Raw genomic sequence first — 27,173 nt, 5'->3', positions numbered from 1 at the left:
GGTGCCTTCTTCACTCGGGTGTAGTGTATCCAAGCATCCGATTCTGCAATTTTAATAGCCGTAAAGGTGGTTGACAGTATCTGGAAGGGTCCTTTCCAACGTTCCTGCAGGGGTTCGAAAGTCCACGTTTTCACATAGACATAGTCTCCTGGTTGAAAGTCATGCACCGGAACTTCCAGGGATAATGGTCTATTCCACACCACTGCTCTTCTAATTGCAGTCAGAGTTTTTCCTAAGGAAAGCAAATAGTTATACACATCTTGTTTTCCTTTTACATGCATGTTCGGATTTGGTTCTGGAGATTCATAAGGTTTCCCATACAATAATTCATAAGGACTGACTGAGGTTCCACTCTTTGGCTGTACTCTGATTCGCAATAATGCCAATGGAAGTGCTTGAGGCCATTTTAAATTAGTCTCTTGACAAATTTTACTTATTTGCCTTTTTAAGGTTTGATTCATTCTTTCTACTTTCCCACTGGATTGCGGCTTCCATGGGGTATGCAAATCCCATGTGATACCCAGAATTTTGCTAACATTTTGGACTACTTCTGCAACAAAGTGTGGACCTCTGTCAGAAGAAATTCCAATAGGAACTCCAAACCTTGGAATAATTTCTCGTAGTAACCACTTTACTACTTCCTTTGCTTGTGTGGAACGACAGGGAAAAGCTTCTGGCCATCCTGAAAAAGTATCAACCCCCACCAGGATGTACCGATACCCATTTTGCCTAGGTAGTTCTGAAAAATCTACTTGCCAAAAATCTCCAGGCTCTATACCAGATTTTATTCAACCCATTTGAACCTTTTTCCTGATCACTGGATTATTTTTCAAACATACTTCACATTTTGCAGTTATGATTTTAGCTATTCCTAACATTCTGAGCGATACCACTTGTTTTTGTAAGGAAGTTACTAAGGCCTCTGCTCCCCAGTGACACTCCTGATGCTTTGTTTGAATTATTTCTCTCATCAGAAAGGCTGGAACTACTACCTGTCCTTTAGGTGTTACCCACCATCCGGCTAGGTTTTTCTTAGCATTTAATACTTGACCTAGCCTATCATCCTCCTCTGAGTATTTTGGTTCTTCCCTAGGGAGAGTTACTGTTGTAGAGGGAATTAGTGCCATTTGCAATGCTCGTCCCTTTGCCACCTTTCTTGCCGTTCGATCGGCTAAATTATTTCCAGCAATTTCTTTTGTGTTTTCAACTTGGTGTGCTTTACAGTGCATGATTGCTACCTGATCTGGTTTCTGAACTGCTTGTAATAATTGTAAAATTTCATCTTGGTGTTTAATATTTGATCCCTGGGAGGACAATAATCCTCTTTCTTTCCACAATGCTGCATGGACATGTACCACTCCAAAAGCATATTTTGAATCTGTCTAGATATTTACTTTCTTCTTCTCGCTTAGTTCTAAAGCTCGAATCAGAGCAATAAGTTCCGCTTTCTGAGCTGAGGTGGTACTTGGCAATGCTTCTGCTTCTATAACTGTGGTGTCTGTTGTTACCGCATATCCAGCGTATCGGACTCCTTGCTCCACAAAGCTGCTGCCATCCGTATACAGTTCCCAATCCGGTCGCTCCAGTGGTACATCCTTCAAATCTTCACGACTGGAGTAAACATACTCAATAGCAGCCAGGCAATCATGTTCCAATTGTCCTTCTTCCTGTACGGAACTTAAAAACACAGCTGGATTTGCCAGGTTAGTTGTTTTTAAAATTACATCATCTTGTTGTGTTAATATTACCTGGTACTTCATCATTCTGCTCGGAGAGAGCCAGTGCCCCCCGTTTTGTTCTAGAACAGTTTTCACCATGTGTGGGACATAGACTGTTACTGTTTTTCCCAAGGTCAATTTCCGAGCTTCTTGTATGATCATTACTGTTGCAGCCACTGCCCTAAGACAATTTGGCCACCCTTTACTCACTGTGTCCAGTTGTTTGGAGAAGTAACCGACTGGTCGTTTCCAGCTTCCCATCTTCTGGGTTAACACACCAAGTGCCAGGCTTTGCCTTTCATGGACGAACAACTGAAAATCTTTAGTTAAATCAGGGAGGCCTAAAGCAGGTGCAGACATTAAAGCGCGTTTTAATTCTGTAAAGGCCCTTTGCTGTTCTGGACCCCACACAAAGGAAGAGTTCTTTTGGGCCTCATAGAACGGTTTAGCTATTAGACCGTAGTTCAAAATCCAAAGGCGACACCACCCCGCCATTCCCAAAAATGCTCTGAGTTCATGGATATTTTTCGGTTCAGGTATACTGCAAATAGTTTCTTTGCGATCCTTTCCCAGTTGTCGCTGTCCTTTTGAACTCTCAAAGCCCAGATATATCACAGTCTGACATGCTATTTGGGCTTTCTTCCTGGATACCTTATACCCAGTTAGTCCTAGAAAGTTCAAAAGGTCAATGGTTACCTGTATGCAGGTGAATCTTTCTTCTGTAGCAATCAATATGTCATCCACATATTGTAGAAGTAAATGTTCAGGCCTTGGTTTTTCCTGTTTCCAGATTTCAAGCTCCTTTGCCAGCTGGTTTCCGAAAATTGTCGGGCTGTTCTTAAATCCTTGGGGTAGTCTTGTCCATGTCAGCTACATTTTTCGTCCAGTTTGTGGATTTTCCCACTCAAAAGCAAACAGCTTTCTGCTTTCCTTTTCCAAGGGTATACAAAAGAAAGCATCTTTCAAATCAAGCACTGTAAACCACTGATGAGTCTCCTTTAATGCTGTTAACAATGTGTAAGGATTTGGAACCACAGGATATATGTTTTTGGTTATTTGATTCACTGTTCTTAAATCTTGCACTAACCTATATTCACCCGAGGGTTTTCTAACTGGTAGAATAGGAGTATTGTATTCAGATTCACATTCTTCTAAAATTTTGTACTCTAAAAATTTATCAATCAATTTTTTCAATTCCTGCCTAACTTCTGGTTTGATTGGATATTGTTTAATTTTTACTGTTCCTGCACCTTCTTTTAAATCTATTTTCACAGGTGCTGCTAATTTTGATTTACCAGGAATATTTGTTTCCCATACTGTAGGGATCACTGCAGCATCCACCTCTGGTGGAATTTCCTGCTCTTCCACCTTTTCTTGTATCATCAGGATTTCTCCTGGTTTTGACTCAGGTATTTTTAAAAAAAATTCCCCATCCTCAAAAACAATTTGTGCATTTAGTTTGGATAACAAATCCCTTCCTAACAAGGGTATCGGGCATTCTGGTACATACAAAAATTCATGTGTAATTATTTTGTTTCCAAATTTCAAATCCAGGGGTTGCAGGAATGGTCTGTTTTCCTCCCTCCCTGTGGCTCCTACTATGTTTGCTGTTTTTGTTCTAATTTTTCCTTTACAGGTATTTAATACCGAGAATGTCGCTCCTGTATCTACTAGAAATTTAACTTCTTTTTCTCCCAGCTTAATTACAACCAGAGGCTCAGCTGGGTTCCCCTCCGGTCCCCTTCATTCATCCAAAACCATCATTCTGGCTACCTCTTTCTGAATGTTTCCTTTTGAACACTGTTCGTTCTTAGGACAATCTCTTTTCCAATGTCCTTCCTCTCTACACAAAGCACACTGATTCACTCCTAAGGGGGTGTTAAAGTTCCGATTGCCAGAGTTCATAAATCCTCCCCGTCCATAAGCACCTCGTCCTCTGCCTCTACCTCGTCCTCTGCCTGCTGTTTCTGTCATCACAGCCAATAATCTATTTTCTCTGTTTCTCCTTTCCTCTTTTTCTCTGTTATTATATACTTTCCAAGCTGCTTCCAACATTTTATTTAGGCTCCTTGAATCCCCTCCTTCCAGCTTCTGAAGTTTCTTTCTAATATCTGGTGCCGACTGCCCCATAAAAATCAAAGCCAGCTGTATCTGAGCCGCCTCTGTTTCTACTCTTAAATCAGTATATTTTCTAGCAGCTTCCTTCAATCTTTCCAGAAACGCTGAGGGAGATTCATTCTTATCTTGTCTCACCTCGTATAATTTAGACCAATTCAAAGATTTAGGCATAGCATGTTTAACTCCATATAAAATCCATTTCTGATATCGACTCAGCCTTTCTCTATGTTCCACGTTATTTGGATCCCACTGCGGATCCCCAGACGGAAAATTCTGCTCTAATGTTCCACCTGTTGTCCCACTCAATACAGCCACTTCTGCCTGTGCTTTGCCGGTCTTTAATACCATCTGCTTCTCTGTGTCATCCAGCAAATTATCCAGAATCACCTGTAAATCACTCCAGTCTGGATTCTGTGTTTTAATTATAGTATCCACCACTCTGCCTACCCTCTCCGGATCTTCTCTATACACTCCAGCTGCCTGTTTCCAAGCCATCAAGTCCGTAACTGAAAAGGGCACTTTGACATACACCGGCCCATCATTACCCACTCCCTGTCGCAGGGGAGCTACCGTTTGTGCTCGCTGCTGCCGCAGGGGAGCTACCATTTGTACTTGCTGTCGGGTCCTTCGCGAAACGGGGGTATGAATTACAACCTCAGACGGCTCTTCCTCCACATCCTCTAGTCCACTGCTATCCGGCTCTTCCATCCGTTCCCCATACCCTGCACCCCAATTCCTTCCTCTCCTAGGAGGAGATATATCCAGTTCTGGCCCCTCATCCTCTTTGGGAGCAGTGGGAACAGTTATTTTCTTTAAACACTCCTTTCCAGTATCACATGCCAGACAGCATTTCTTCCCTTTCTTATTATCAGAAGTCACAGCCATCACCAAATTGTCTCTACTAGTTAGCTTACATTCATCCTGTCAATCCCGTCTCTGTCTTAAGTAAAAGAATAAATCCACATATGGTACTTCACTCCATTTCCCTTCTCTTCTACAAAACAACATTAACTGCAGAATGGTGTTATAATTCAGTGTCCCATTCACGGGCCACCTTTCCTGATCCTCCAATGTATACAGAGGCCACTAATGATTACAGTATTCAATCATTTGATTTTTTACGTAAATCATCATGCAATTCACCCCAATGTGCCAACAAACATCCCAACGGAGATGTTTTCGGTATCTTTCCATCAGTAGACAAATTTCCCATACTCTTACTCTTAAATAATTTGGCAAATGCCATTATGTTTATACCCAATACCAAATATCTATTAAATATATATATATTTCAAATATCAAAAATCAATAATCAGTTATCAAATGTTAAATACCAAACCAAATATCAAATGCCAAGTATCAAATACAAAGTTTCAAATACCAAATGCATGTATCAAACACCGGATATCAAATACCTGATCTTATACAAATAACAATTGTTGCCAGGTAATGGAGTCCACCTACTTGTCTAGGGCACGGACAAAGCCGACTTCCCTAAGCAAGAGTCATAACCAATATCCCCTGGCAAGATTAGTAACCAACTAATATATTCACACTTTATAACTTTCAACCTTAATAAAAGACACTACAATCGTTGTCAAGTCTCGCTTCGTGCTCGATTGCACGTCCCACACTTACAACAGTCACACTCACAATACTTCCAAATACTCAATGTATGTCACCAAAATACACATACACTCTAACCCACTCCAAAATGCTTTTGAAGCTGGGACTCTAACCCAGAATCTTCAAAAGTTGTGGGACTCTAACCCGCTCCAAAATGCTTTTGAAGCTGGGACTCTAACCCAGAATCTTCAAAAGTTGTGGGACTCTAACCCACTCCAAAATGCTTTTGAAGCTGGGACTCTAACCCAGAATCTTCAAAAGTTGTGGGACTCTAACCCACTCCAAATTGTCCAACCCAGCAATAGCTTTCGCTTATGTCTTACGGGCAGACGCCTAGGCTTCCACTTCCTTCAGGATCCTTTAGTGCAACCCTGCGCAGCTTTCGCCGCGTCTGACAGGCAGACGATACCGGTGGGACTCTAACCCACTCGGGGGGACTCTAACCCCAAACGATACCGGTGGGACTCTAAGCCACTCGGGGGGACTCTAACCCCACTTAGTGGGACTCCAACCCACTTACTTAGTGGGACTCTAACCCACTCGGATAGCTATCCTTATTATTTCAAAGAAAGAAGTGTCTTACCAAATCCAGGGGACGTCGCAAAGAGCCTTACGGATCGGGGATCGATGGGTATCCCCGAGAAATCCTCGGTGCCGGCAGGAACCGATCAAGTCCCCGACTCCTCCGGTCTCTCTCAGCGAGGTCCCATCTGGGTCGCCAAAAACTGTTACCGAAATCTCGGAATAAAAACTTATCAACACCAATTTAGTGTAGACAAGCAGACACTTCTTTATTGACGGCCGGGTGCGCGGGCGAGTCCTCTCACAAACCACGCACACCTGTAACCAAAACAATACACCTTATATTGAACTCACTTATGCATATTCATAAGATTACAAAGACGTCATTTGCATATTCATCGGATTTCCAGGAAATCATTTGCATATGTTAACGTCCATCACGCAGGCGCACTAAAGGTCTCTGGTGGTCTTCTAGAGTCCTCTGGTGGTCTTTCGTAGTCTTCCTCACTCGTCCGCTTCTTGACCTCTCAGGTGTTTCCAAGCAGCAAGCTGGTGTCCATAACGGTTTCCTTAGCCTTTAAAACAAACACTACAAGACTACCAATCTTTGTCAAAACTTCTGTGGTTAAATGATTTGGAACAATACTTAAATTCTTATGGTTACACATTATACAGTTCCTAAGCTCCTAAGTTTCTAAGGCTACACTTCAAACTCAACACTCCCATACTTATGCTTCACAATCTTCTACTTTTTAGTCAAACCAAACTCTTTTATAATCAGATTTTAATTTTCTTTTATCTTGTTATCTAAGTCCTAAATGTTCCTACTAGATGATCTTAGCCAATTTCTCCGGCCTTGGTACAGGGCTATACAGGGGATTTCACAGCAGGTACTGGTTGGGGTTAAATGTATAAAATACAACATACATATGATTTTGCTAAAATATTAAAATTAAATATGATTAATTCTAACTAAGAACAAATCAGTGACCAATTGGTAACACCGTCTACCCACCACACCTCCGTGGTCACAGCGTGGTCACAGCCCTGTAATCCCACGCAGATTCTGGCCCTGCGAGTGGTTCTCCACGCTGCGTGCGGGAGCGTGCGGGCACTTCAGGGAAGCACCAGCTGTGCTGGTTTCCCCGGGAAGGGGGCGAGAGCCTCCTCCGTCGTGCTACCTCCGTGTTGGGATGTGCGGCAGAGGGGCTGCACGTGTTTGCGCTGTGGGGTATGCGTGGACTTTACTCCCTCCTGCCCCTACGAGCCGTTCTGGGATCACGCACGGGGGGGGTGTAACCCCTTTAGACCATCACCAGGCACAGACCAGTCAGTCCAGCTGGGAACAGCCCCAGAGCCCTTTATTTTGTATTTTTAGGTGGATCTGAGAAGCTGAGAAGCCTCCCAGCCCCTTTTTGCTAACAGCCACTGCTACAGCTGCCGCCTCCGGCACCTTCTCCTCCGCTGCGGTACCAGCATCGCGTGCTAGGGAGGAAGAAAGAAAGCCTGTGAGCGTATGGACAGGGAGAAGGCAGAGAAATCCTGCAGGCGTCGCTCAGGCCACCGGTGATGGGATCTGCTTGCGACGAAGCCTCCAGTTGCCTATGAAGAGGGGGAGGCCCCTGATGCCCAAGGCCCTGAGAAGGTCCCAGGTGCAGCTGATGAGCCTGGGGCTGAGTCGAGTGGGGCAGAGACCTTGGGGGTCCCGTACAGGCGTCCCCCTCGGGGCAAGGTGTCTTGGGGCAGGACTCTGCGAGGGAAGGACGTGCTCTCTGGTTTGGAACGGGGAGAGGCGGCCATCGGAGGGATCCCTCTGTCTTCAGCCAGGACTTTCACGTCCCACATGGAAAGCCAATTCTAGGTGCCCAGGCAGCCCCCTTGGCTGCCAGGGAGGTCCAGCCCAAAGCCAGCCTCCAGAACCTGCTTCCGTCTCACCAGGGGTGTCAGAGAAATGCCCTCTTTCCCCCAGGGCTGCCCTCGGTGGAGGGACAGGCCTCGCAGCCGGGGAAGCACCATCCCTCTTTGGAGATAGTTACCAGGGGAGCTGCCTCTGCTGCTCCAGCTTCCGCCGCTTGTTCTCAGTGACGTGCCTGAAGATGGTCCTCCGTTCCTGATGCGGCTCCAGCCTCCTGAGGACCTGGGCCGCTCGTGGCGAAAGGTGGCTGCAACAACAGGGGAACGTCATCCCTCAGCCTCTGCCGGAGACCCCGCCTGCCTCTGCCCTCGCACAGCCCCTGCACCCACCCGGTGCCGCGTGTACTCAGCCTTCCACCCTGCGGTGAGCTTTGGGTCTTAGCTGCGGGGGTAACCCAGGTCATCCCCGCGTTAGGAGGCATCGGAAGGTGTCCTACGCAACCCCAGGACGCAGGCACGGGGGACGCGGACATCCCTGCGGGGTCACGGCCGCTCGAGTGCCCCCAGGCTGCGGCCGGAGCCGGCGCACACTTACTCAGGCTGGAGTCTCTGCAGCTGGGCGGCTGCTGCCATCTCCTCTGCTGGGAGAGGGTTTTCAGCCTTCCGCCACCTCCCGCCGACCTCCTTTCTCCTGGGCTGGGCTGGAGGGTGGGGAGCCCGAATGCCTTCAGTGCCGAGCACCTGCCGAGGAGGAGACGCTCTCAGCAAACCAGACGGCAAACAGAGGCGCCGTTTCCCAGAGGACCTCTCGAAAGGAGCCTGCAGCGGGACCTGGGGGCCGGGAGGCTCAGCACCAGCGTGCCCGTCATCACGGCTGACGGCTGCTTTTGCCCCTCGGGTCCTGCTGCCAATCTCTCCCTCACCCAGATGAGCGGGCAAACCCCTGCCCTGCGGCTGGGTGTCAGTCCCGCTCCCACCCCCCTGGAGACCTGCCGCCCCGACGGAGAGGGCCGCTGCTGCTCTCAGCGGTGTCAATCGCTGCCCCGTACCTGGGGCGGTTGTCGCTCCTCCCCTGCAGACCAGGCCTCCCACGCCGCCCATTCTGCCTTTGCTTGCTGTCGCCGCTCTTCCCACCGGGTCTTCACTCGCTCCCACTCTGCAGACAGCTTCCAGACCTCCTGGAGGGGACAGAAGCGCAGCAGCAGGCAGGATTAGTCTCAGCTCCCGGCGGGGCTTCCTTCGGGTCTGACCCGTGTTGGTGCCCCTTGCCTCAGCCGGTCGGTCGGCAGCGCTTTGCCCCTAACAGATCGGGGGCCGTGGAGTCACGCCAGGCTCCTCAACTCACGGCAAACACAGCGGAGTGACCAAAGACCTCCACTGTCAACGACCTAGAAAGGACTTGTACGTTCTCCATAGCCCCTGGCCCGAAGAAAAAGTGTTTCATGACAACGCGGGGGCAACAGCAGGCGGGAAGGGCGTGCAGCACCTCCCTTTTCCTGAAGAAGATCTGAAGGAGGTGACGATGAACGCACGCCAAGGGAGCCTTTCAGGACGGCTCTCTGCCCAAAGAGGCTTTTGCCGAGTCTCGAACAGCACGGTAGTTACAGCAAGGCAGAGCACGTACCTGCAGCGCTCTCCTGCAGCCTTCAGAAGACGGGAGCGCAGCGGTGGGCCTGGCTGGAGGAGCTGGCTCCTGCCTGCTTGCCTCCTTCGTCCTGGGGGAGCTGCCTGGACATGGTGGGAGCAGACTGCAAAGAGACACCAGGAGGAGGCGGCGTGAGCGTGGGGCAGGTGGGTGCCCCATGCTCTCCGTCTGCTATCAAAGCTCCCCAGGCTGGCAGAAGAAGCGGTGGAGGTGGGACCGTTTCCCATCAGATGGATGGGAGAGGACTGCACCTCAGGTCTGCTGTAGGAGCAAGCAAAGTAACGTGGGGTGCGCTCAACCTCCGCTGCCTTCCCCACTAAGGGGCCTGTGATGGGGCAAACAAGCTCGTAAAAACCGTGGGGCACGTGCCAGGGACCTTCCCGAGTCCCTACAGCCGGAGTTTCCAAAGGGGACGTCTCTCCTACGTGGGCGCAAGGGTCCCTTTCATCCCTTCCCACAAGGGTCTCACCTGGCAGAAGGCTTCTTCTTCTCCGTGTCTTGCTGCCTGGTGCCCGGCCCCTGGTTTGGCAGCGCGGGGAGGGAATACTTCACCCGCCTCTGCAGCAGCTTGTCAGGCGCCTGGCTTCCCTCTGTACCTGGGAAAGGAGGAAGCTCTTCAGAGCAGCCCCGTGGGGAGTGCGTTTGAACCGGGCTCTGGACAGCAGGGACCCCTTCCCGTACCTCTTCTGACCCTGTGCTTTTCTGCAACCTTCTTGTGCCAGGCGGAGAAAGCCTCGGACGCCGGTCTGCCGATCACCAGGAACTGAAACCTGGAACGCGAATGATGACACAGGCTTGAAGACCGGTGACCTCCTACCCTCTGCAGCTTGCCGGCACTAATCCTCCCGACTGTCGTGGAGGCGTCGCATCCCTTTTCCTTTGTGGCCCTGCACAGGTTTTAGCGGCAATCTCCCCCAACCCAACGCTGCCTCACCATGTGCAGTTGGTTCTCGCTGATGGCAATGGCAACAGGCTGGGCGTGAGAAACACGATCACGATGCCGGGTCACTCCAGGAGAATACACGCATAGTGCCAGCTCAGCATTAGTTAACCAGAAACCAGTCGCTTCACGATTGATCCCTGGCTCGATGCCGAATGTCGAGCCCTGACAACGCGTGCTCCTGAGCAGGAGCTGGGAAGCCGCCCGCTCGGCCGGTCAAGGGCTGCAGAGGAAAAGCACTCACCTCGGGAACGCGTGGGCAGGAGCAGCCTGCACCTCCTGAGCGGCGGTCGCTCCACCGGAGACAGCTGCCCCTGGCATCCACAGCCTCTGCAAAGCGACACAGAGCTGTTAGAAGGTTTCCAAGGCAGTTTCCTCTTGGCTCCCAAAGGAAGCAGACCTGTCTCCCGCTCCAAAAGCAAGCCGCTTCTCCAAACCTCTCTGCCAAATCCTCCTCCATCAGCGTTAGCCCTTGCTCTGCTCTGGAGAAGCTGCACAGCCAACACTGAGACCGCCCGCGCAATAACACCGCTGGGCTTTTTGTAGGGCAAGGACCCAGGAGAAACTTTCTTTGCTAATGGAGAAGTCAGCGGGGGCAAGCACGGGGAAAGGTGTTTGACTGTCCTGCCACGTCCAGGCTGGCCAACGGCGACCGGGTTGCTCACCCTTCCTTAGGCTTCCCAAAGACACGGAAGCAGCCCTCAAAACCTCGAGCGACTTACAGTGTGAAGCAGCGCAATCCGGCTGGCCTTCCTCTCCAGCCCTGTGACGCAGTCAGAATAGAACCGCATGCACAGGAGGTCGTCTTTGCAGGACAGAACACCAATGCCCTTGAAGGCGAAGGAGAGGCGCTGCCCGTTCTTCAGTTGGGAAGAGTACAAGAGGATGGTCTCTTGCACGCAGTCCTTCACCACGTGCTGTGGGAAGGAGGTGGCTCGCGACAGCCGCTTGTAGTTCAGCGGCTTGATCTTGACATTGCCTGCGAGGAGGAGGAACGTGGTCACTGTCACAGCAGGCCAAATTTCCACATAAGATTCATAACAAAATGCCAGAGGGAAGGGCGCTCATAGAAACAGGGGAGCAGTTAGTTTGGGGGGAGCTCAAGCCACCCCCTGACCTTTAGAGGCAGTTCTCTACTTCTCCCAGCCCTTCCCAAAGAGCCGAGAGCACACGGTCCCCCCCCAGACATGGAGGGGGAAAGCGGAGGGTGGCCGCTGCTTTCTCACCAGGGATAACCACTGTGGGGAACGCGAGCTCCTGCACACACAACACATCAAGCTCCAGTCGGAAGACGGGTCTTCGAACCACGTACACCTCTTCTTTGCCCTGGAATTGCTCTTGGAGCATAGCGAAGGTCCCGAGTCCTGCGACCAGGACACCCTGCCCAGGAAAAAGACAAAAAGGCTGATGAGCGAGTACTTCAGAGATGGGAAAAGTGAAAGCTTAGGAAAAGGCCCGTGTTCTCCATTTGTTTTCTTGCCTGCCTCAAAATATTCGCTGACATCCCTTGGCTAGAGAAGATCCCAGGCAATTCCAGCCCAGGGAGGGAATACCCCTGGGACTGATTCCCAGGGATTATCCTTGGCATGGCACCAGCATAATCGCCTGCCTCTCTGCTCGGCCTCTCCGCTCTGACCACAGCGAAGGGTGAAGCCCTATCGTGTGCTGAATGCTTTCTCAGACTAGATCTGGACTTGGTTTCTCTCCCGGTTGACCAAGAAGCAGCTCTGGGCACACGGGCTTGTCTCGGTGTGCCGCCACGATGCTCAGGGAGGGCTCGCTTCCCGGGGCCCAGGCCCTCCGGGGCAAAGGGGGAGCAAGACGCCAGCCCACCTTGTCCTGCTTCAGCTGTCCCAGGATGTACGCAGACACAGCATCCCAAATAGCCACAACCTCTGGAAAGCAAAGGAAAGAGGTGTTGGGCTCCAGGCCAGCCAGCTCACAGCCTCTCGGCAAGCTCCTCGCCCAGGGGTTGACAGATGCCGGCGTCCGCAAACAGCCCAGACAAACGCGGCCACGGCTGCGGAGCTGGGCTGTGCCCCGATTTCCAACTGCCAGCCTTACTCTGCTCCCGGGGCAGGGCTGGGGTACAAATGGGGATGTGGGAAGGGCTCAGGACCGGGGCTGTGGCCATCTAACCCCCAGAAAGCCTTGGCACCCCAGAGCCCAGGACGTGATCTGCCAGCCTGGTGGCACAAGGGGGTCCCACGGGGAGGATGAGAGGTTCTCCCAAAGGAGACTTTCTTCAAGGGAAAGGGCTGACTTACAGCACAGGCATTTCCAGCCGGCTCGCGAGAGCCTTGTGGGAGGTGTAGCTGTCCCCCCCAGCCCCCGGGACACAGAAGCCCTTTTCATCCCAGAGCCGGAACCCCACGAGGGGCCAGCTTCCAGGGAAAGCTGGCCCTGGATGGCCCCCCTCGCAAGGGGACGGAGCCATTCCCATGGGAGCCTCGGGGCTCCGGGCAGCACCAAGACCTGGTTGCCACATCGTCCCCCGAGTCCAGTGGGACCCCCAGGCAGGGCTCTCGCAGCAGCCCCCAGCCCTGTCCAGTCACCCCCACAGCCCGGCAGCTGCAGCTTTTTCCAGAGGCCAGCCCCGCTGCGACCCCTCGGGAAGGAATTCCCAAACCCCTTACCCTTGGTGGAGAGCTGCAGGAGCGTGGGGAACAAGCTGCTGAGCTCCAAGCTGACGGCCACGGTGCAGCAGCCCTCCATCGCGCCTGCCGCTTGCCCTCCGCTCAGGGAAAGGGATGCTCTTCGCAGCTCCTCGCCCAAAACTCCTCTCCGACGTGCCCCTGCTCCTCTGCGGGTCACAACGGGTGCCCCCAGCGCAGCCCCGCTGCCTCCCGATCCCGCTCCTGGCTGTGGAGCAGCTCCGAAGCGCAGCAGTGGGGAGCCCCTGAGCAGTGCCCAGCAGCGCCCAAGCCTCGCCGGGAAGTGACGGCAGCGCTGGGGAGACCTCCCTGGGATGCGGGGCATCCCCCTGTGACATCAGCCCGCATCGTTTGAAGGTGCATTATGACGCCAGCAGGGAGCCGGCGCAGCTGGGGAGAGAGGAGATGGATTTCCCTTCTCGTCCTGGGAAGCAGTCATCCCCGTTCTCTCCGAGTTGCTCCGGCAGAGCTTGCCGTTACCTGTGCTGGGAATTGTTAGGATGAATAGCCTGGCTTAGCACTAGAAGCTAAAGGAGTTGAAGCCTCAGGCCGCAAGAGCTGAGCCAGAGTCAACTTTTTGATAAAGCTAATGCTGCTAACCCAGAACTAGCTGAAAGTGGCAGATGCGAGCAGAATGAAGACGACCAAGGAAACCATTCCGAGAGAACGAGGTAACTTCAGAAGAATGCCGGCCCAGTGTGGAAGAATTGCTGGAGGTGACTTACTGACATGTCCCCCCGCCTCTCTTACGGGAAGGCGAACCGCCAGGGTGGAATACAGTGGATATGCAAGGAATCTGTTCCATAATAATTCCCTAAGCAACATAATCTGCAACCTTCGACGTCAGCAACACGAGGGGAGCTTGGTGTGCTGACTCTGAGAAACAACACGGAGGGCGGAGCAGAGCGGAGACACCGCGGCCAGGCTCTGCGAAATCACCGCAGGGATGGGGAACTGGAACCACAGGAACAAGAATGGAAGGTTCCTGCATTGAATCCACTAGAGCAAGGAGGTGAAGCAATGGGGTTCTGTCAACGCTGTTGTCTTACTTCTGACTTATAAGTGCCCAGCTCTGGAGCACTGACATGGAACTTTGCTCATTATAATCTCATTATAATAGCAAAACACACCTCTGTCCCAAAAGCTACCTGCCTCTAAGGTGCAACCACCCCTCACTGAGCATGCGCTCTGAATTTTCTCTAGCATAGACCTTTAGAAGTAAAGCGAGGAGATTTTACACCCATCATGATAAAGGTATGTATGACTAGAGTCACTCAAGCTCCACCTAAAAATAAGAAAATAGTATAAAAGGGCTTAAGAGAGGAGGAATGCTGGGGAAGATACCATCATAGACAAGTCGGGAGGACATCGCTGACTTCTGGGATCAGTCGAGGGGTTGAACCTCTCTTCCCCTCCCCGCCCCGCCCCCCCCAATGAGATGCCTACTGGGTGAGATTCGGACCCTCAGTTATACCGAGTGCTTCCCCGGGAAACCCAGAAAACTCTGTAGAGTTTTTCCATAATTTAGTGTGCTTGTAGTCGACTGCATTATTATTTGCACGTGCTTTGCAGACAGTGTACGTATCACCGGCAATCCAAAAGAACCTGTACTCCTCTTGCTTTAATAAACTGTACTATTCATTAAAATCTAGCCATGATAGCTCGTTGAACGTGACTAAATTGAAAGGACAGTGCACTATTAGTGCATCTGTAATCGTGATAGTTCAATATATCGAACGTGACCGGAGTTAGAGTGCTGAATTGGGCATCACTCAGAATCTAAGCCTGGCCGCCCCCAGCCCCTCTGATATCTGAGGACAAGCTGGAATGCACGGGGGTTTATTTTCTGCCAAACTTTGTTACGCTTTAACGCAGCAGTCCCCTTGTCACCATCACTGTGTCACAGTCACCATGTCTCCGTGTCACCATCACCAGCACTGTGTCACCACCTCTGGCACCATCGCTGTGTCACCGTCACCATGTCACCATCGCAATATCACCGACCCCACCATGTGGTACTGGGCCCTCTGGGAATGGGGACACCATCAGTGTCAGTGTGTCACCATCACCACCTCACAGTACCCATCCTGCTGATGGATGGCGGCACTGTCACCGTGCCACCGTCACCATGTCACTGTCACCATCATCACCCCACGGTACTCGCCCTGCTGCCATATGGTGCCACCCAGTGCCCTCCCAGTGCCCCCAGTGCCCCTCCGGTACTCCCCCAGTGCTCCCAGTGACCCCCATCCCCCCTCAATCTCAACACCCACGACCCCCTGTGACCCCTGTTGACCCCCCCTGTCCACTGCCACGCAGGCGCTGGAGCGGCAGTTTGCAGAGCAGTGGCGGGGGGGTTGCGGCGCTGCCAGTTTGAGTAAGGCTGGGGGCTGGTGCAGAGCTCCTACGGGCAGGACGTGGCCTGGCGGGTGTCCCTGCTGCAAGGTGGGGGGGTGGGGGGGGCATGGGGACAGGGATGGGACGGGGAGACCTGGGGGGGCCCTACGGCAAGGCAGGATTTGACCGTCCTCTCTCCAGCGCTGAGGCAGGCACTGGGAAAGCTCGGTGCTTGCCCCTGCATCAGCACCTTCATCTCACTCAGAGGTGGGGATACAGCACTGACCTTCCGGCACCAGGAATTGTCGTCTTTGTATCAGCCCTTCGGAAGCCCTGCCAAAGCATCTCCCAAATTCCCTGCTGGCAGGAGGCTCTCCTGTAAACCCCTGCAGTCCGAGCCTCCTCCAGACTTCTGCACCCCTGGGATGGATGCTCCTCCTGGCACCGGAGGACCGGGCCACTCTCCTACGCAGAGGCAGAGCTCCCTGGCACACTTCTACACACAACCATCGCCGCCTCGTGCCCTGCCTCTCTCGGCAAAGAAGCACCTCTAAGACGGGGGGACATGCTTCAGGCCCGTTCGTTGCCGTCACTCTCACTCCTCTCGGTATCTACAGACTCCCGAGGGGTGCTTGGGCTCCTCTTTCATTAGGCCATAAGCAGAGGCTTTGCCTATGTCTCAGGACGACGGGTGACGCCATCCAGGCCCCAAAGCCGCCTGCTGCGGGTCCTATACTGCGCGGCGGCGACTGGTGGAACGACCGACTGTCACTCCCTGCTGTACCACTCAGGGCTGGGCTCACACCACCAGATCCCACAGCTCCAGCTTCCCACCTGGCTCCCGCTTCCCAGATTGCCTTCATTGCAAGGCTGCCATGCAGTCTGATGGAGCGAGCGAGTATTGCGCGTGCTTTTGAACCCCCCCCGGCAGGCAGGATGCCTTGGCATGGGCTGCGTCAAACAGCCGTGCTCCTGGGATGCAGCCGTCGCCTTGGGCTGCAGGTTCCTCTCTTGCTGCTCTTCCTGATGATCCGCACCCCGGCTACGAACCTCTCCGCTCGTGTGCCGGTGGTAGTTGACCAGCACCTTCACCTTCCTCGCCCTCGCGCACCCCCCCTCGCCACAGCTGAAGGTGAACAGACCAGACCTTTGGGGGTATGTTGTTTTACTGCAGAGACAGTAGAGGAGTTGTGTAGAGGGAATGGCGGAGTCCAAAAGTGGGAGCAGGGGCCTGGGGCTTGATCAGCGTCACCTGGAAGGGGAAAAGCGAGAAGAAAAAAAGGTGACCGTGGTGCCTTGTTCGCAAGAAGACTTTTGTCTTCGGCGAAGGCCGTCTGGCATAACAAGTTGATGGCCGTGCATTTGCCGTTTGCCGTGCATTGCTGTGTGCGTGCCCGGGCACTTTCAGCTAACTCCCCCTGTGCCAGTGGCACACTTGCTGGAAACCTCCTGTGTGATCAGGACATCTCTAATGGTCTGCTGCTGTTACTGATTGGCATTTCTCCCTTTTTGGAGAGGCATATAAAGGCAAGAGAAAAAAAAAGGGGCTAGGGGCAGGTAAAATCCATCCCTCGAGTGTTTTCAGAAGGCTGCTCAAAGCAAAGAGCTTCGGTTTGACACAAAATGGAGCGACGTGCCCACTCCGTCTGGCAGGGCAAGCTCATGGCTGGAGCTGAGCTGGCACTGGCACTTGCTCCAAGTCCAGAGCCCTTCTAGCTCCAGCCAGACTTTGCTAGATGCCCCTGCCCTCCCAGGTGATCCCCCCTGCATGAGAAGGGTCTGCCCTTGGCTCTGCTTGTGCCTTCTGCAGCAGTGTGTCCTCCTGAAGAGCTTGTAATGTGAGAGCACGTGTCAGCATTGAGCGCCTGAGCTAGTGCAGAGGCAAAGATGTGTTCTTTGGCCTCACTCTGCTTGGCTTTGGGCCAAGGCAAGGGAGCAGGCCTGCTGTCCTGCGGTTTGTCACTCCAGTAAGGTGGTCTGGAGTTCTGAGAAGCCCCGTTGGAAGGGGGAGATGCTTAAGGGCTGGTTGTTGCAAAGCAGGGGAGGAGATTTGGGCAGGCTGCCTTACCTTTCCCGGGCAGTAGTCTGCCGGTCCTGGCTTCACTGTTTTGTCACCTCCAATTCCACTTTTGCTTCCCATCGTGTACATGGGAGCCCTTTTTTTGTAGGTGTCCACTTCCACCTTGGGGAATGCAGCAGGACCTGGCGTCTGTAAGAGAGGCAGGGAGGTTGTTGGGTACAAAAGGCAGCAAACAAGAACAACAAAAGTTGATTCTTGCCGGGTGCCCACGCGGGCTGCGCTAGTTGAGCTGGCTGGCCAGAGAAGTGGCGTGAGAGGCACGGAGCGATTGGAACAAGGGCCCCTCCTGTTCCCCTGCAGAGAGGCAGATTTCGCAGAGGAGAGGGAGATTCCCATTAGTGCCGATGAGTTTTGCCCCACCAAAACTGTTAGTGTTGGAAAGCGAGGGACTGCGGGTGTCGGCGTTGCTGTTGGCAGCAGGAGAGCCACGGGACCCACGGCTTCTTGGGGTTTGCTGCTGGTGCAGGGAAGTGGGCGTGAAGAGAGGCTGCAGCCGGCGTCGGAGCCCTCCGGCCCTGAGGAGAGCAGCTGCGAGACAGCAGAGAAGCGTAGCTCACCTTGGCGAGGTCTTCAGCAAAGCCGTTGTGCTTCCTCTTCCCTTTCATGGAGTAGCAGGGGCTGGCGTGGGTGTAGGCTGTGTTGGGTCCCACCAGCCTGGGCAGGGTGTAGGTGCCAGGACCTGGAAGGGGAACGGGAAGAGAGCGTGTGTGAGTCCGGCAGGGAGAGGAGCAGCGCCTGGGTGGGAGAGAAGCAGCCTGCCAAGCCTGCTGCGAGGAGCTTGAAGGATGTCTCGCCCCTCTCCCAACGCCTCCGTCTTTTGTCGCACGTGGCGTGTGTCGGCAGCTCCAAGCCCAAGTTGCCGGTTCTTTTGTGGGATGGGAGAAGCTGGTGCTCCGGGACATCAAGCAAGCTCGTCAAGAGACCCTTGCACCCTGCTGTGTAGGCTTTTCGCTAGGCCTGTCAAAAAAGCTGCCCGGCAGGTTTTCCCTGGAGGACAGGCGGGCTGCAAGCGTGTGTATTTCCCCGAGTTCCCTTACCTGGAGTTTCATCGGTTTTGACGGCCTTGTGCCGGAAGGCCATGGACGGCGCCGGCGCGCATTTGTAGAGGTGTTGGTTGGCCTTGTCGGTGGAGTAGTCACCTAGGGAGAAGCAGAGAAAAGCAGGGAAGCCGGGCTCTCTTCCTCAAGCCAAAGAGGAAAGGTCAGGAGGAGGTGCTCAGCCACGTTTGCCTTCTGCCTGGAAACCTCTGAAGCTCCTTCGGGACGCGAGCTGATGGTTTTGTGCCCCGGTAGCACAGGGCAAAAAGGCAGGCGTGCTGCTTGTGTCGCCTGGAAGAAGTGCTGGCGAAACGGTACTCACTTGGTCCAGGGGTGACCTCGGTCGTTATCTTGGGAAGTCCGCCCATGTGCTGTGCCGGAGCCACGTACTTCCCGTTCCTGGTGATGGAGGGCTGGACGTAGTACCGAGGGCCCGGAGAGCAACTGTCTGCGCCGGGAGGTTTGGCCCTTTGGAAAGTGTACGCTGGGGCTTTGGTTTTGGTGGGATTGTGAACCAGGTAACCTAGGAAGAAAAGCCTGTGAAAGGACGCCTGCCTGCAACTCCATATTTAAAGCTACTTTCTAAGTGGAGTAGCTGGAGTTGCTGGCCACAAGAATTTCCCTTCCTGTGTGGTTTTTGTCCTCCAAGAATGATACCGGCAGGCCAATACAATGGTACAATGACTTCCGGCAAGAACAGTGTAGGCACTGTGCAAGTAATCAGAATACCACCAAAATGCAATTGTTATGAAGTATTAAATCCCCAAACCGTTGCTATGCTAACTAAAAGCAAATGTAAAGATCGCCTCTGTCACGTTTTGCTTTCCCGCAGCCCCAGTGGGAAAGAAATTGAAACCTTACTGTTATTATGGAGGAGGAGAAGAAGAAGGAAGGACCACAGCCTCATTTGTAGAGTCTAAATCCGAATTTATACACTCCAAAGCCTTATTTTTACTTTCCAAACTCTTAGTTTTGCCTTCCAAAGCCTCATTTTAGTTTCCAACACCTTCACTTTTAGGGTGCAGAGGCTCAGTGTTAGTTTGCATAGTCTCATTTTCAGGGTCCAAAGCCTCTTTTTTAGCATCCAGACAGGGATTTTCAGGGTGCAAGCTGCATCTGGAGTGTCCAAACCCTCATTCGGAGGGTCCAAAGCCCACTTTTAGGGCTCAAAGCCTCAGGCATAGGTCCCAAAGCCTCAGGCTTAGGGTCCAAAGCTTTGATTCGAGGATTGAAAGACTTCAATTGTAGGGTGCCAACCCTCATTTTAAGGTACAAACTCCTCACTTAGGGCTCAAAGCCTCATTTCCTTAATGTCCGAGGCATATAATGAGCATCCAAAGACCCAGCTGTAGGGTCCAAAGCCCCGTTTTAGGGCCAAAATCCTGGGTTTCAGGCTTTAAAAACGGCCCTTTGGAAATGCTGACTCATATGGGCCCTAGCAATATGAAAGAGGGGGTCTCAGCATGCCCGGGCCCCCACTGCCTGCGGCTGTCTGAACCTCTCCCAGCTCTGGCTGGGAGACAGGAATCGCCAGCGGGAAGGGGGTACTGGGAGGAGGTACTGGTCCGGCCAACTTGGGAGGGTCCGTACCAGTCCCTGCGCCCTTGTGCTCTCTCTAGTTAGTGCACGACAAGAAGAGGGTGGAAGAAGACCTCTGGCAGAGCCTGACGTACCTGCGGGACACTCAAGCCATCTTGCCAGAGGTGGCCATCAGGTTCATCGGTGGGCCACAGTCCCCAGGGCCCCTCTTCTGCCAGCCTGGCCCCAGTCCCCACCACCGCATTGGCAGCAAGGTCTTGCCGCATGGCACCCGAGGAACCTGAGCAGGCAGAAGCTGCGGGATATCTGCGACGGCGAGGAGGGGCTGGTGGGGCAGGGGACGGGGCCTGGGCAGGGTGCCATGGTCTGGAGGGGACTCCTGGGGGTCTCTGCAGGCAGTGGGGGGTCATGTCTGCTCTGCTTCCTTCTCTTGCAGCCCTTCTGCCCTTGGCGAAAGACCCTGAACTCTCGGTCAGGACTCTCGCAGCGGAGGCCATCTTCATCCTGAGAAGAGAGATGCCAAGATCAGAATGGAGCCTGCCGTCACTCTGCTGCTGGCCCCTGGTGAGCCCTGAAGAAGTGAAATCCTCCTCTGGGAAACAGCTGTATTTTAATAAATTATTTTTTTTTAATAAAGCTGGAACAACAAGCCCAGTCCCATGCTGTCCTTCCCGTGGAGAACACCCAGAGTGTGCTGAGCAGACAGTGTCATTCCTGGCTTGCGCTGCTGCCTGCAGGACAGCAGACCGGGACCCAGGGTGTCCTTGCGGCAAAGCCCCAGCTGCTCCGCTAGACCACAGAACCCGGAGAGGAGGAGGAGGAGAGAAGCTTTAGCCCAGCCTGCCTCTCCTGAGACATCTCAGGGCAGCCGTGCTCTGCCAAGTCGGCAAATTGTCGTTTGCCCTGGCATCAAACCCCTCTCTTTTACAGGGGAGGTGTGCTGGTTTGGGCCGGGATAGAGTTAATTTTCTTCACGGTAGCTGGCATGGGGCTATGTTTTGAGTGGGAACAAGGGCTTATACCAGATGTCCCGAGTGGGGACAGCCCAAAACCACATAAGCCAAGTGGGGCAGGAGCAAAACTGCCTCCAGTCACCTCGAGTGGGAATCTGGCAAAGCTGTGGCTGATAGAAAGCTGACAAACCCTGGAGGCAGGAGAAAATGTGGGTCACATGTGGTGTTCCCCAGGGCTCAGTATTGCGGCCGGTTCTGTTTAATAACTTTATCAACCATCTGCATGAGGGGATGGAGCGCACCCTCAGCATGTTTGACGACAACACCAAGTTGGGAGGGAGGGTTGGTCTGCCTGAGGGTAGGAAGGCTCTACAGAGAGATCTGGACAGGCTGGATCGATGGGCCGAGGCCAATTGTATGAGGTTCAACGAGGCCAAGTGCCGGGTCCTGCGCTTCGGTCACAACAACCCCACGCAGCGCTACAGGCTTGGGGAAGAGTGGCTGGAAAGCTGCCCGGCAGAAGAAGACCTGGGGATGCTGGTTGACGGCCGGCTGAATATGAGCCAGCAGTGTGCCCAGGTGGCCAAGAAGGCCAATGGCATCCCGGCCTGTATCAGAAATAGTGTGGCCAGCAGGAGCAGGGAGGTGATCGTTCCCCGGTACTCGGCACTGGTGAGGCCGCACCTCGAGTCCTGCGTTCGGTTTTGGGCCCCTCACTACAGGAAAGACATGGAGATGCTGGAGCGTGTCCAGAGAAGGGCAACCAAGCTGGTGAGGGGCCTGGAGCACAAGTCTTACGAGGAGCGGCTGAGGGAGCTGGGGCTGTTTAGTCTGGAGAAAAGGAGGCTGACGGGAGACCTTGTCGCTCTCTACAGCTACCTGAAAGGAGGTTGTAGTGAGGTGGGTGCTGGTCTCTTCCATCAAGTCACTTGCGATAGGACAAGAGGAAACTTGTCCACCGGACAAGCCCACCAGGACTGGACCCCTCGGCTGACCGGACACCTCGGCTGACTGAACCAATGCTGGACCCAGGACCGGTGAAATCTTTCTCTCTTCCTTTTTCTCTCTCTGTCTTCTTCTCTCTTTCCTTTGCCACAATCCCTACACCTCATCCGTTTCAAAAGAGAAACCGTTGACCAAGTCTGAGACTGAGAGTGGGTCCAGCCGCCCCTGGGCCCTTCTCTGAGGAGGAGTCTGGAAAGCGAGGGGGTCTGCTCTGAACCTCCTGACTCAACGGGAGGGATCTCCTTATTCCCTCAGTTGATGTATATGGTTACACGGTTTACAGAAGTAGTCTTATGCCAGTTCCTGTTGTGAGAAACCCTGCCACCTACTACCACGCCTCCCCAGTTCAGTTGGCTTCTGTCATGAATAAAATCTTCAACCGATCGTTTGGTGTCGTTTCACCTTCATTTAGCCCGAGGGAATTTCGAATTCAACACGACTCCCTGGTCTGTCCAGTCTGGGTCATGACAGGCCCTCACGGCTCGCCCCCCAAAATCACGCGCCCCGGCCCCAGCGACTTTTGACACGCTTCAACTCTGCCTCCTTCTCGACAAGCCTATAACCCATTTCCCATCCTCATTGCCCAGGTGAGTGAGAATTGGGGCAAAGTGGCAAAGCTCCTTTCCCTGGAAAGTTGAGGTCGGTGTCACGACTGTCTTTGTGACATGAAGAATTCTGCAGCTTGTGTTTCTACAGTAGCCAAAGGCCATTCCCGTTCCCCAGCTCCGGGTCCTGTTCTCCGACGTGACTGCTGCTGCACCAGCTGAAGGCTTCCTTCTTGCAGAACAAGCCAAGAAATCCTTTTTAAGAGAGACTGCAAACACCTGGTCAGGAACGCGCTCCTCAGAGCTCAGGAGAGCCAGGGCAGTACCTGTTACTCAGGGCTTGAGTCCCGTCAGACGCCCTTTAGAGCAAAAAACCCACACGTGCTCTACGGCAAGGTAACAGGGGGCCTGGGAAATGCCAGTCATCCAAAAGGACTTCCCTCCCGTTGGAGACCAGCAAGTACCTTTCTAGTGCAGGAAGGAGAAGAGATGTGGTTGCAGAGTGACGGCTGATCAGCTCCGCGGAAGTTGGCGCAGAGCTGGAAGGCTGAATCAAAGAATCATAGAATCCTTTGGGTTGGAAAAGAGCTTCAAGATCCTCAAGTCCAACCATCAACCATGCCCATGAAACCATGTCCTGAAGCACCCCCATCTACTCGCTTTTTGAATACCTCCAGGGATGGTGACTCAACCACTTCCCTGGGCAGCCTGTTCCAATGTCCGACAACCCTCTCAGTAAAGAAATGTTTCCTCATATCTGACCGCAATCTCCCTTGCCGCAACTTGAGGCCATTGCCTCTCGTCCTATCTCCAGCCACCTGACAGAAGAGACCAGCACCCACCTCACCACAACCCCCCTTCAGGTAGTTGTAGAGAGCGACAAGGTCTCCCCTCAGCCTCCTCTTCTCTAGACGAAACAGCCCCAGCTCCCTCAGCCGCCCCGGTGAGGTGGGTGCCGAGGGCTCGGGCCCCCGCCTCGGCACTTCGCAGCCACCCCGGTGAGGCGGTGGCCGCCTCAGAGCGGGCGGCAGGTGGCCGAGGGCGTCCCTGCCCGTCGTCGGGGCGCACGCGGGCCAGCGGTGCTGATGTCACAGTGGCCACTGTGACCCGCGGGGGCAAGCCCACAAAAAGGAGCGCTGGGCACAGGCCGCCCGTCAGTGCGACCTGGTGAGGTGAGGAGAGGGCAGGGGAGGGACGGGGCTGGTGCGGGGCTGCCGAGGGAGGAGGGGGGCCCCAGGCCTCGGGGCGCTGGGCCTGTGCTGCAAGCTCACCCGCCTCTGGCTTCTCCCTCGCCCGCGCCCCGCTTCTCCCTCAGAGTCAGCAGAGGAGCATTTGGAGGAGACGCCCGGCGCTGCTGGGACAGGGACTCTCCGAACGCTCACCGTTGACGTGCGCCATGTCCGCAAGGAAGCAGAAGGCCCCCGACTCGATGGAGCAGGGTGAGAGCAAAGTAGCCCTCCCGCGGCGTAGCAGAGGGCTCGTCGGGGCGGTCGGCGTGGGGCCGAGAGCGGTGGCAGGGGGAGGCAGGAGCTCCCCGACCACCCCGGGGCAGGGCCCCTCCTGTCCTCAGCCAGCGGGGCCCAGGCTGGGCAGTGGGCACCTGCTGGGACCCCCGTGCCTGCAATGCCCCCTTCCTCTCCAAGGCCTCCAGCCCTGCCCATCAGCCAGCTCGGCAGGGGCAGAGCAGGCCCTTGGGGGCAATCCCTCAGGGACGCTTCCCCCGGCCCCGCAGAGGTGCTCATTCCCGGTGGCGTTTGCTCTCTCCCCTCCAGCATGCCTGCTGTGTCGCCGGGCAGAGGCTGACCCGGCTCTCTGCGGGGACAAACTGGAGAAGCGAGGGCTCTGTGCCCACGTGTTTTGCCTGGTGAGTTACGCCGGGGCTCCCTCCAGCTTGCCGACAGGCAGTCCCTGCCACGCTCTCCTCAGCAGCAGCTCCTCCTCTTTTCTCTGCTGCAGTTTTTTGCCAGCGGGCTTTTTCGGCGAGGGGCCAGGGAAGCAGGACTCATGGGATTTCTCCCCGAGGATATTGAATGTACAATCGCGTGGGCAGCGCAGAAGGTGAGCACCTGACAGGACCGGGGAGATCTGTGCCGGGAGAGGTTTGCGGGAGCCTGGCCCGGACCCGAGAAAGAAACCCCAGCCCTTCCGGCCGGCTCTGGGGCAGGAGTCTTGCTCCCAGCAGCTCCACAGAGGCTCCAGCACAGGAGCCTCGTCCGACAGGCGCATCTGCGGGGTGTGACCCAGCAGCGGCCACATCCTGCGCCCTGCCCGGAGGCGTGGGGCTGGCCGTGGCGGCCCTGGGGCTGCCGCTGATGGGGGCTGCTCTGCTCTTTCCAGCACTGCTTCGTCTGTGGCGAGAGCGGGGCCGCCATCCTCTGCCAGGAAACAGGCTGCGACCGCAGCTTCCATCTCCCCTGTGCCGTGGAGGGTGGATGCGTCACCCAATTCTTTAGGCTCTACAGGTAAGGGCAGCTGGCCCCCACAGGGGAGGCTGCTTGCTTTCAATCCTCTTCCTGCCAGCATCAGCCAAACAGGGAAGGAACCCGCAGTGACATTTCAGAACAGCCAGTCTCAGGCATAGCCACAGCCAGACAAGGTCTGGGGCTCCTTCACACCTCGTCTCCCCTCCTTGCCGCCACTGGGGAAGGAGCCAGCCCTTCTCTCCTCGCCCATCCCTTTCCTCTTGCCCCCAGGGCCTTCTGCTGGGAGCACCGCCCAGAGCAGGCAGTGGAGGCGGCTCCGGAGGAGAACACCACCTGCCTCATCTGCCTGGACCTTGTGGAGGAGAGAAAGTCCTACGGCACCATGGTGTGCCCAGCGTGCAAACACGCCTGGTTCCACAGGGGCTGCATCCAGGTAGGAGCCGTTCCCTCGCCCCCGGGATTTGCTCGCCCCCGGAGCACGGCAGGCGCTCGGCAGCACCAGGGCCTCACTCGTGCCCCTTACGTTTCTCCTCCTGCAGGCACAGGCTCTGTGCGCCGGCATTTTGTTCCAGTGCCCACTTTGTAGAGATACGGAGCACTTTCTCTCAGACATGATCACCATGGGGATCCGAGTCCCCATCAGGTTGGTGTCCTTCTGGCCGGCTCACAAGACAGGAGGCTGCAAGCGCTGTGCCGCGCCAGGGGCTGCCCCAGCAGTCCTTCCTGGCCCTCCGCTGTCCCGCGAGTCTGGGCTTCAGCTTCACGGAGGAGCTGGAAACAGGGCGGGGGGGGAGGGGCGAGCAGGGACGCCCTGCATCTCCCTTATGCCGGGGCAGCAGGGGCTCATCCATTCTCCTTTCTCCATCAGACTGCCGTCATGGGAGAACAGGCATCAATACGCAGAGCTAGGCGAGAGGCACAGCCGCTGCGATGCCAGGGAGTGCCTTTGTCCCGGAGGCAGGGAGCAGGCAGAGCAAGAGGGGTAAGTTGCCAAAGCTGCACCCCGGGGCTCTGTACGGGAACCCTGTCTCGCCAAGGGCTCGAGGCGCAAGGACCGAGACCGAGAGCTCGGCCGGACAATCCCGTGCTGCGGTCACTTTGTCCTCCCAGCCATGAACCCGTTTGCTTCCCCAGGCCCTGGCAACTGCTCCTGTGCTGCTCCTGCGCTGCCGAGGGCACCCACAGACGCTGCTCCGACTTGAGGAGCAGCACGGACAGCTGGGAGTGCGACGCGTGTGCTGGCCTGGGCACCGGTAAGAGGCAAAGCGCCCGGCTGCCCCTGGGCTGGGGCCAGGGGCCAGGCAAGGCCTGGCAGCGGGAGCCCAGGGTGGGCCTGGCAGAGCCTCTCTGCTCTAGGAGGGCTGGGGGCACCGCTCTGGCCTATCCTGCCCCGGGCCTGGGGGCCGTGCCCTTGACCTTCCTGCTTCCCCTTACAGCCTCCAGTGCCAGCTCGGAGCTCGCCGGGCCCAGCACCCCCAGCCAGGCGGCGCCGGGGCCGTCCCACAGCTCCCCGGCACCCGAGACCAGCAGCCCCAGCACCGCCAGCCAGCTGCCAGCGGGGTCCTCCTCTGGCTCCCCACCGCTGGAAACCAGCAGCCCCAGCACTGGGAGGCAGGCGGCATTCAGGCCACCCCACGGCTCCCCGGCACCGCGGACCAGCAGCCCCGGCAATGGGGCATCAGGGCCGTCCCAAGGCTCCCCAGCGCTTGAGGGCAGCAGCCGCTCCAGCCCCCCTGGGCCCGACCGCGTGCGAAACAGCTCCCGCTTGCAACGCCGGGCCCAACACCCCTACAGCCGGCCCAGAAGACGCCGTGACAGGAGCCGTGCGCCAGCACCAAGTGCTGAGACCAGCACCCCCAGCCAGGCGGCGCCGGGGCCGTCCCACAGCTCCCCGGCACCCGAGACCAGCAGCCCCAGCACTGCCAGCCAGCTGCCAGCGGGGTCCTCCTCTGGCTCCCCAGCGCTCGAGAGCAGCGGAAGCTCCAGCCCCCCTGGGCCCGTGCGGATGCGAGACCGCTCCCGCTTGCAACGCCGGGCCCAACATCCCTACAGCCGGCCCGGACGCCGCCACGGGACCAGCCGTGCGCCATCCCCGAGCGCTGGTCCTGATCCCCCTCCACCCGCACAATAAAGTTGGCCGTTAATCTCTGCGCTGGGACATTGCACGCTCATTCGTC

General features: G+C 55.3%; 3 protein-coding genes across 3 annotated transcripts; 1 reads left to right on the top strand and 2 right to left on the bottom strand.

Moving 5' to 3' along the window:
• Positions 1 to 6,307: 6,307 nt before the first annotated feature.
• LOC142042917 (uncharacterized) lies at positions 6,308 to 13,138 on the bottom strand. The gene is made up of 12 exons (XM_075053491.1): positions 13,060 to 13,138; positions 12,257 to 12,318; positions 11,650 to 11,803; positions 11,146 to 11,402; positions 10,668 to 10,753; positions 10,165 to 10,253; positions 9,953 to 10,079; positions 9,463 to 9,586; positions 8,888 to 9,016; positions 8,434 to 8,579; positions 8,021 to 8,146; positions 6,308 to 7,469 (listed from the first exon to the last, which is right to left on the bottom strand). The coding sequence occupies exons 1-12, from the start codon at positions 13,136 to 13,138 to the stop codon at positions 7,403 to 7,405; spliced, it is 1,446 nt and encodes a 481-aa protein (XP_074909592.1). The 3' UTR covers positions 6,308 to 7,402.
• On the bottom strand, positions 11,733 to 23,971 carry LOC142042916 (ciliary microtubule associated protein 1A-like). Its single transcript, XM_075053490.1, has 10 exons — positions 23,956 to 23,971; positions 23,557 to 23,673; positions 20,205 to 20,350; positions 18,854 to 19,082; positions 18,532 to 18,633; positions 18,052 to 18,173; positions 17,483 to 17,623; positions 16,562 to 16,666; positions 12,257 to 12,318; positions 11,733 to 11,803 (listed from the first exon to the last, which is right to left on the bottom strand). Exons 1-8 carry the CDS (start codon positions 23,969 to 23,971, stop codon positions 16,580 to 16,582), a joined length of 960 nt encoding a protein of 319 aa, XP_074909591.1. The 3' UTR covers positions 11,733 to 11,803; positions 12,257 to 12,318; positions 16,562 to 16,579.
• LOC142042915 (E3 ubiquitin-protein ligase PHF7-like) lies at positions 23,035 to 27,127 on the top strand. The gene is given in 9 exon segments (XM_075053489.1): positions 23,035 to 24,012; positions 24,346 to 24,437; positions 24,530 to 24,631; positions 24,911 to 25,035; positions 25,267 to 25,506; positions 25,508 to 25,639; positions 25,865 to 25,978; positions 26,131 to 26,249; positions 26,433 to 27,127. Coding segments are annotated over 9 exon segments (1,662 nt in total). The 5' UTR covers positions 23,035 to 23,969.
• The last annotated feature ends 46 nt before the right edge of the window (positions 27,128 to 27,173 follow it).

Source organism: Buteo buteo, chromosome 21 (genome assembly GCF_964188355.1).
Source record: "Buteo buteo chromosome 21, bButBut1.hap1.1, whole genome shotgun sequence".
NCBI classification, from domain to species: domain Eukaryota; kingdom Metazoa; phylum Chordata; class Aves; order Accipitriformes; family Accipitridae; genus Buteo; species Buteo buteo.
The sequence above is the reverse complement of the archived record's forward strand: the minus strand, read 5'-3'. Positions and strand labels throughout refer to the sequence as shown.

Excerpts from the sequence above, each read along its gene's own strand:
- LOC142042917 (XM_075053491.1), bottom strand. The coding sequence starts at position 13,138 with ATGGAGGGCTGCTGCACCGTGGCCGTCAGCTTGGAGCTCAGCAGCTTG. Across the intron at positions 10,254-10,667 it reads CCTGCCCACGCGTTCCCGAG|GTTTCAGTTCCTGGTGATCG; the intron begins GTGAGTGCTTTT and ends TTCGCGTTCCAG. Across the intron at positions 7,470-8,020 it reads CAGCAGAGGCAGCTCCCCTG|CACGCGATGCTGGTACCGCA; the intron begins GTAACTATCTCC and ends CTTCCTCCCTAG.
- LOC142042916 (XM_075053490.1), bottom strand. Across the intron at positions 18,634-18,853 it reads CGAGGTCACCCCTGGACCAA|GTGACTACTCCACCGACAAG; the intron begins GTGAGTACCGTT and ends GCTTCTCCCTAG. Across the intron at positions 18,174-18,531 it reads CAAAACCGATGAAACTCCAG|GTCCTGGCACCTACACCCTG; the intron begins GTAAGGGAACTC and ends TTCCCCTTCCAG.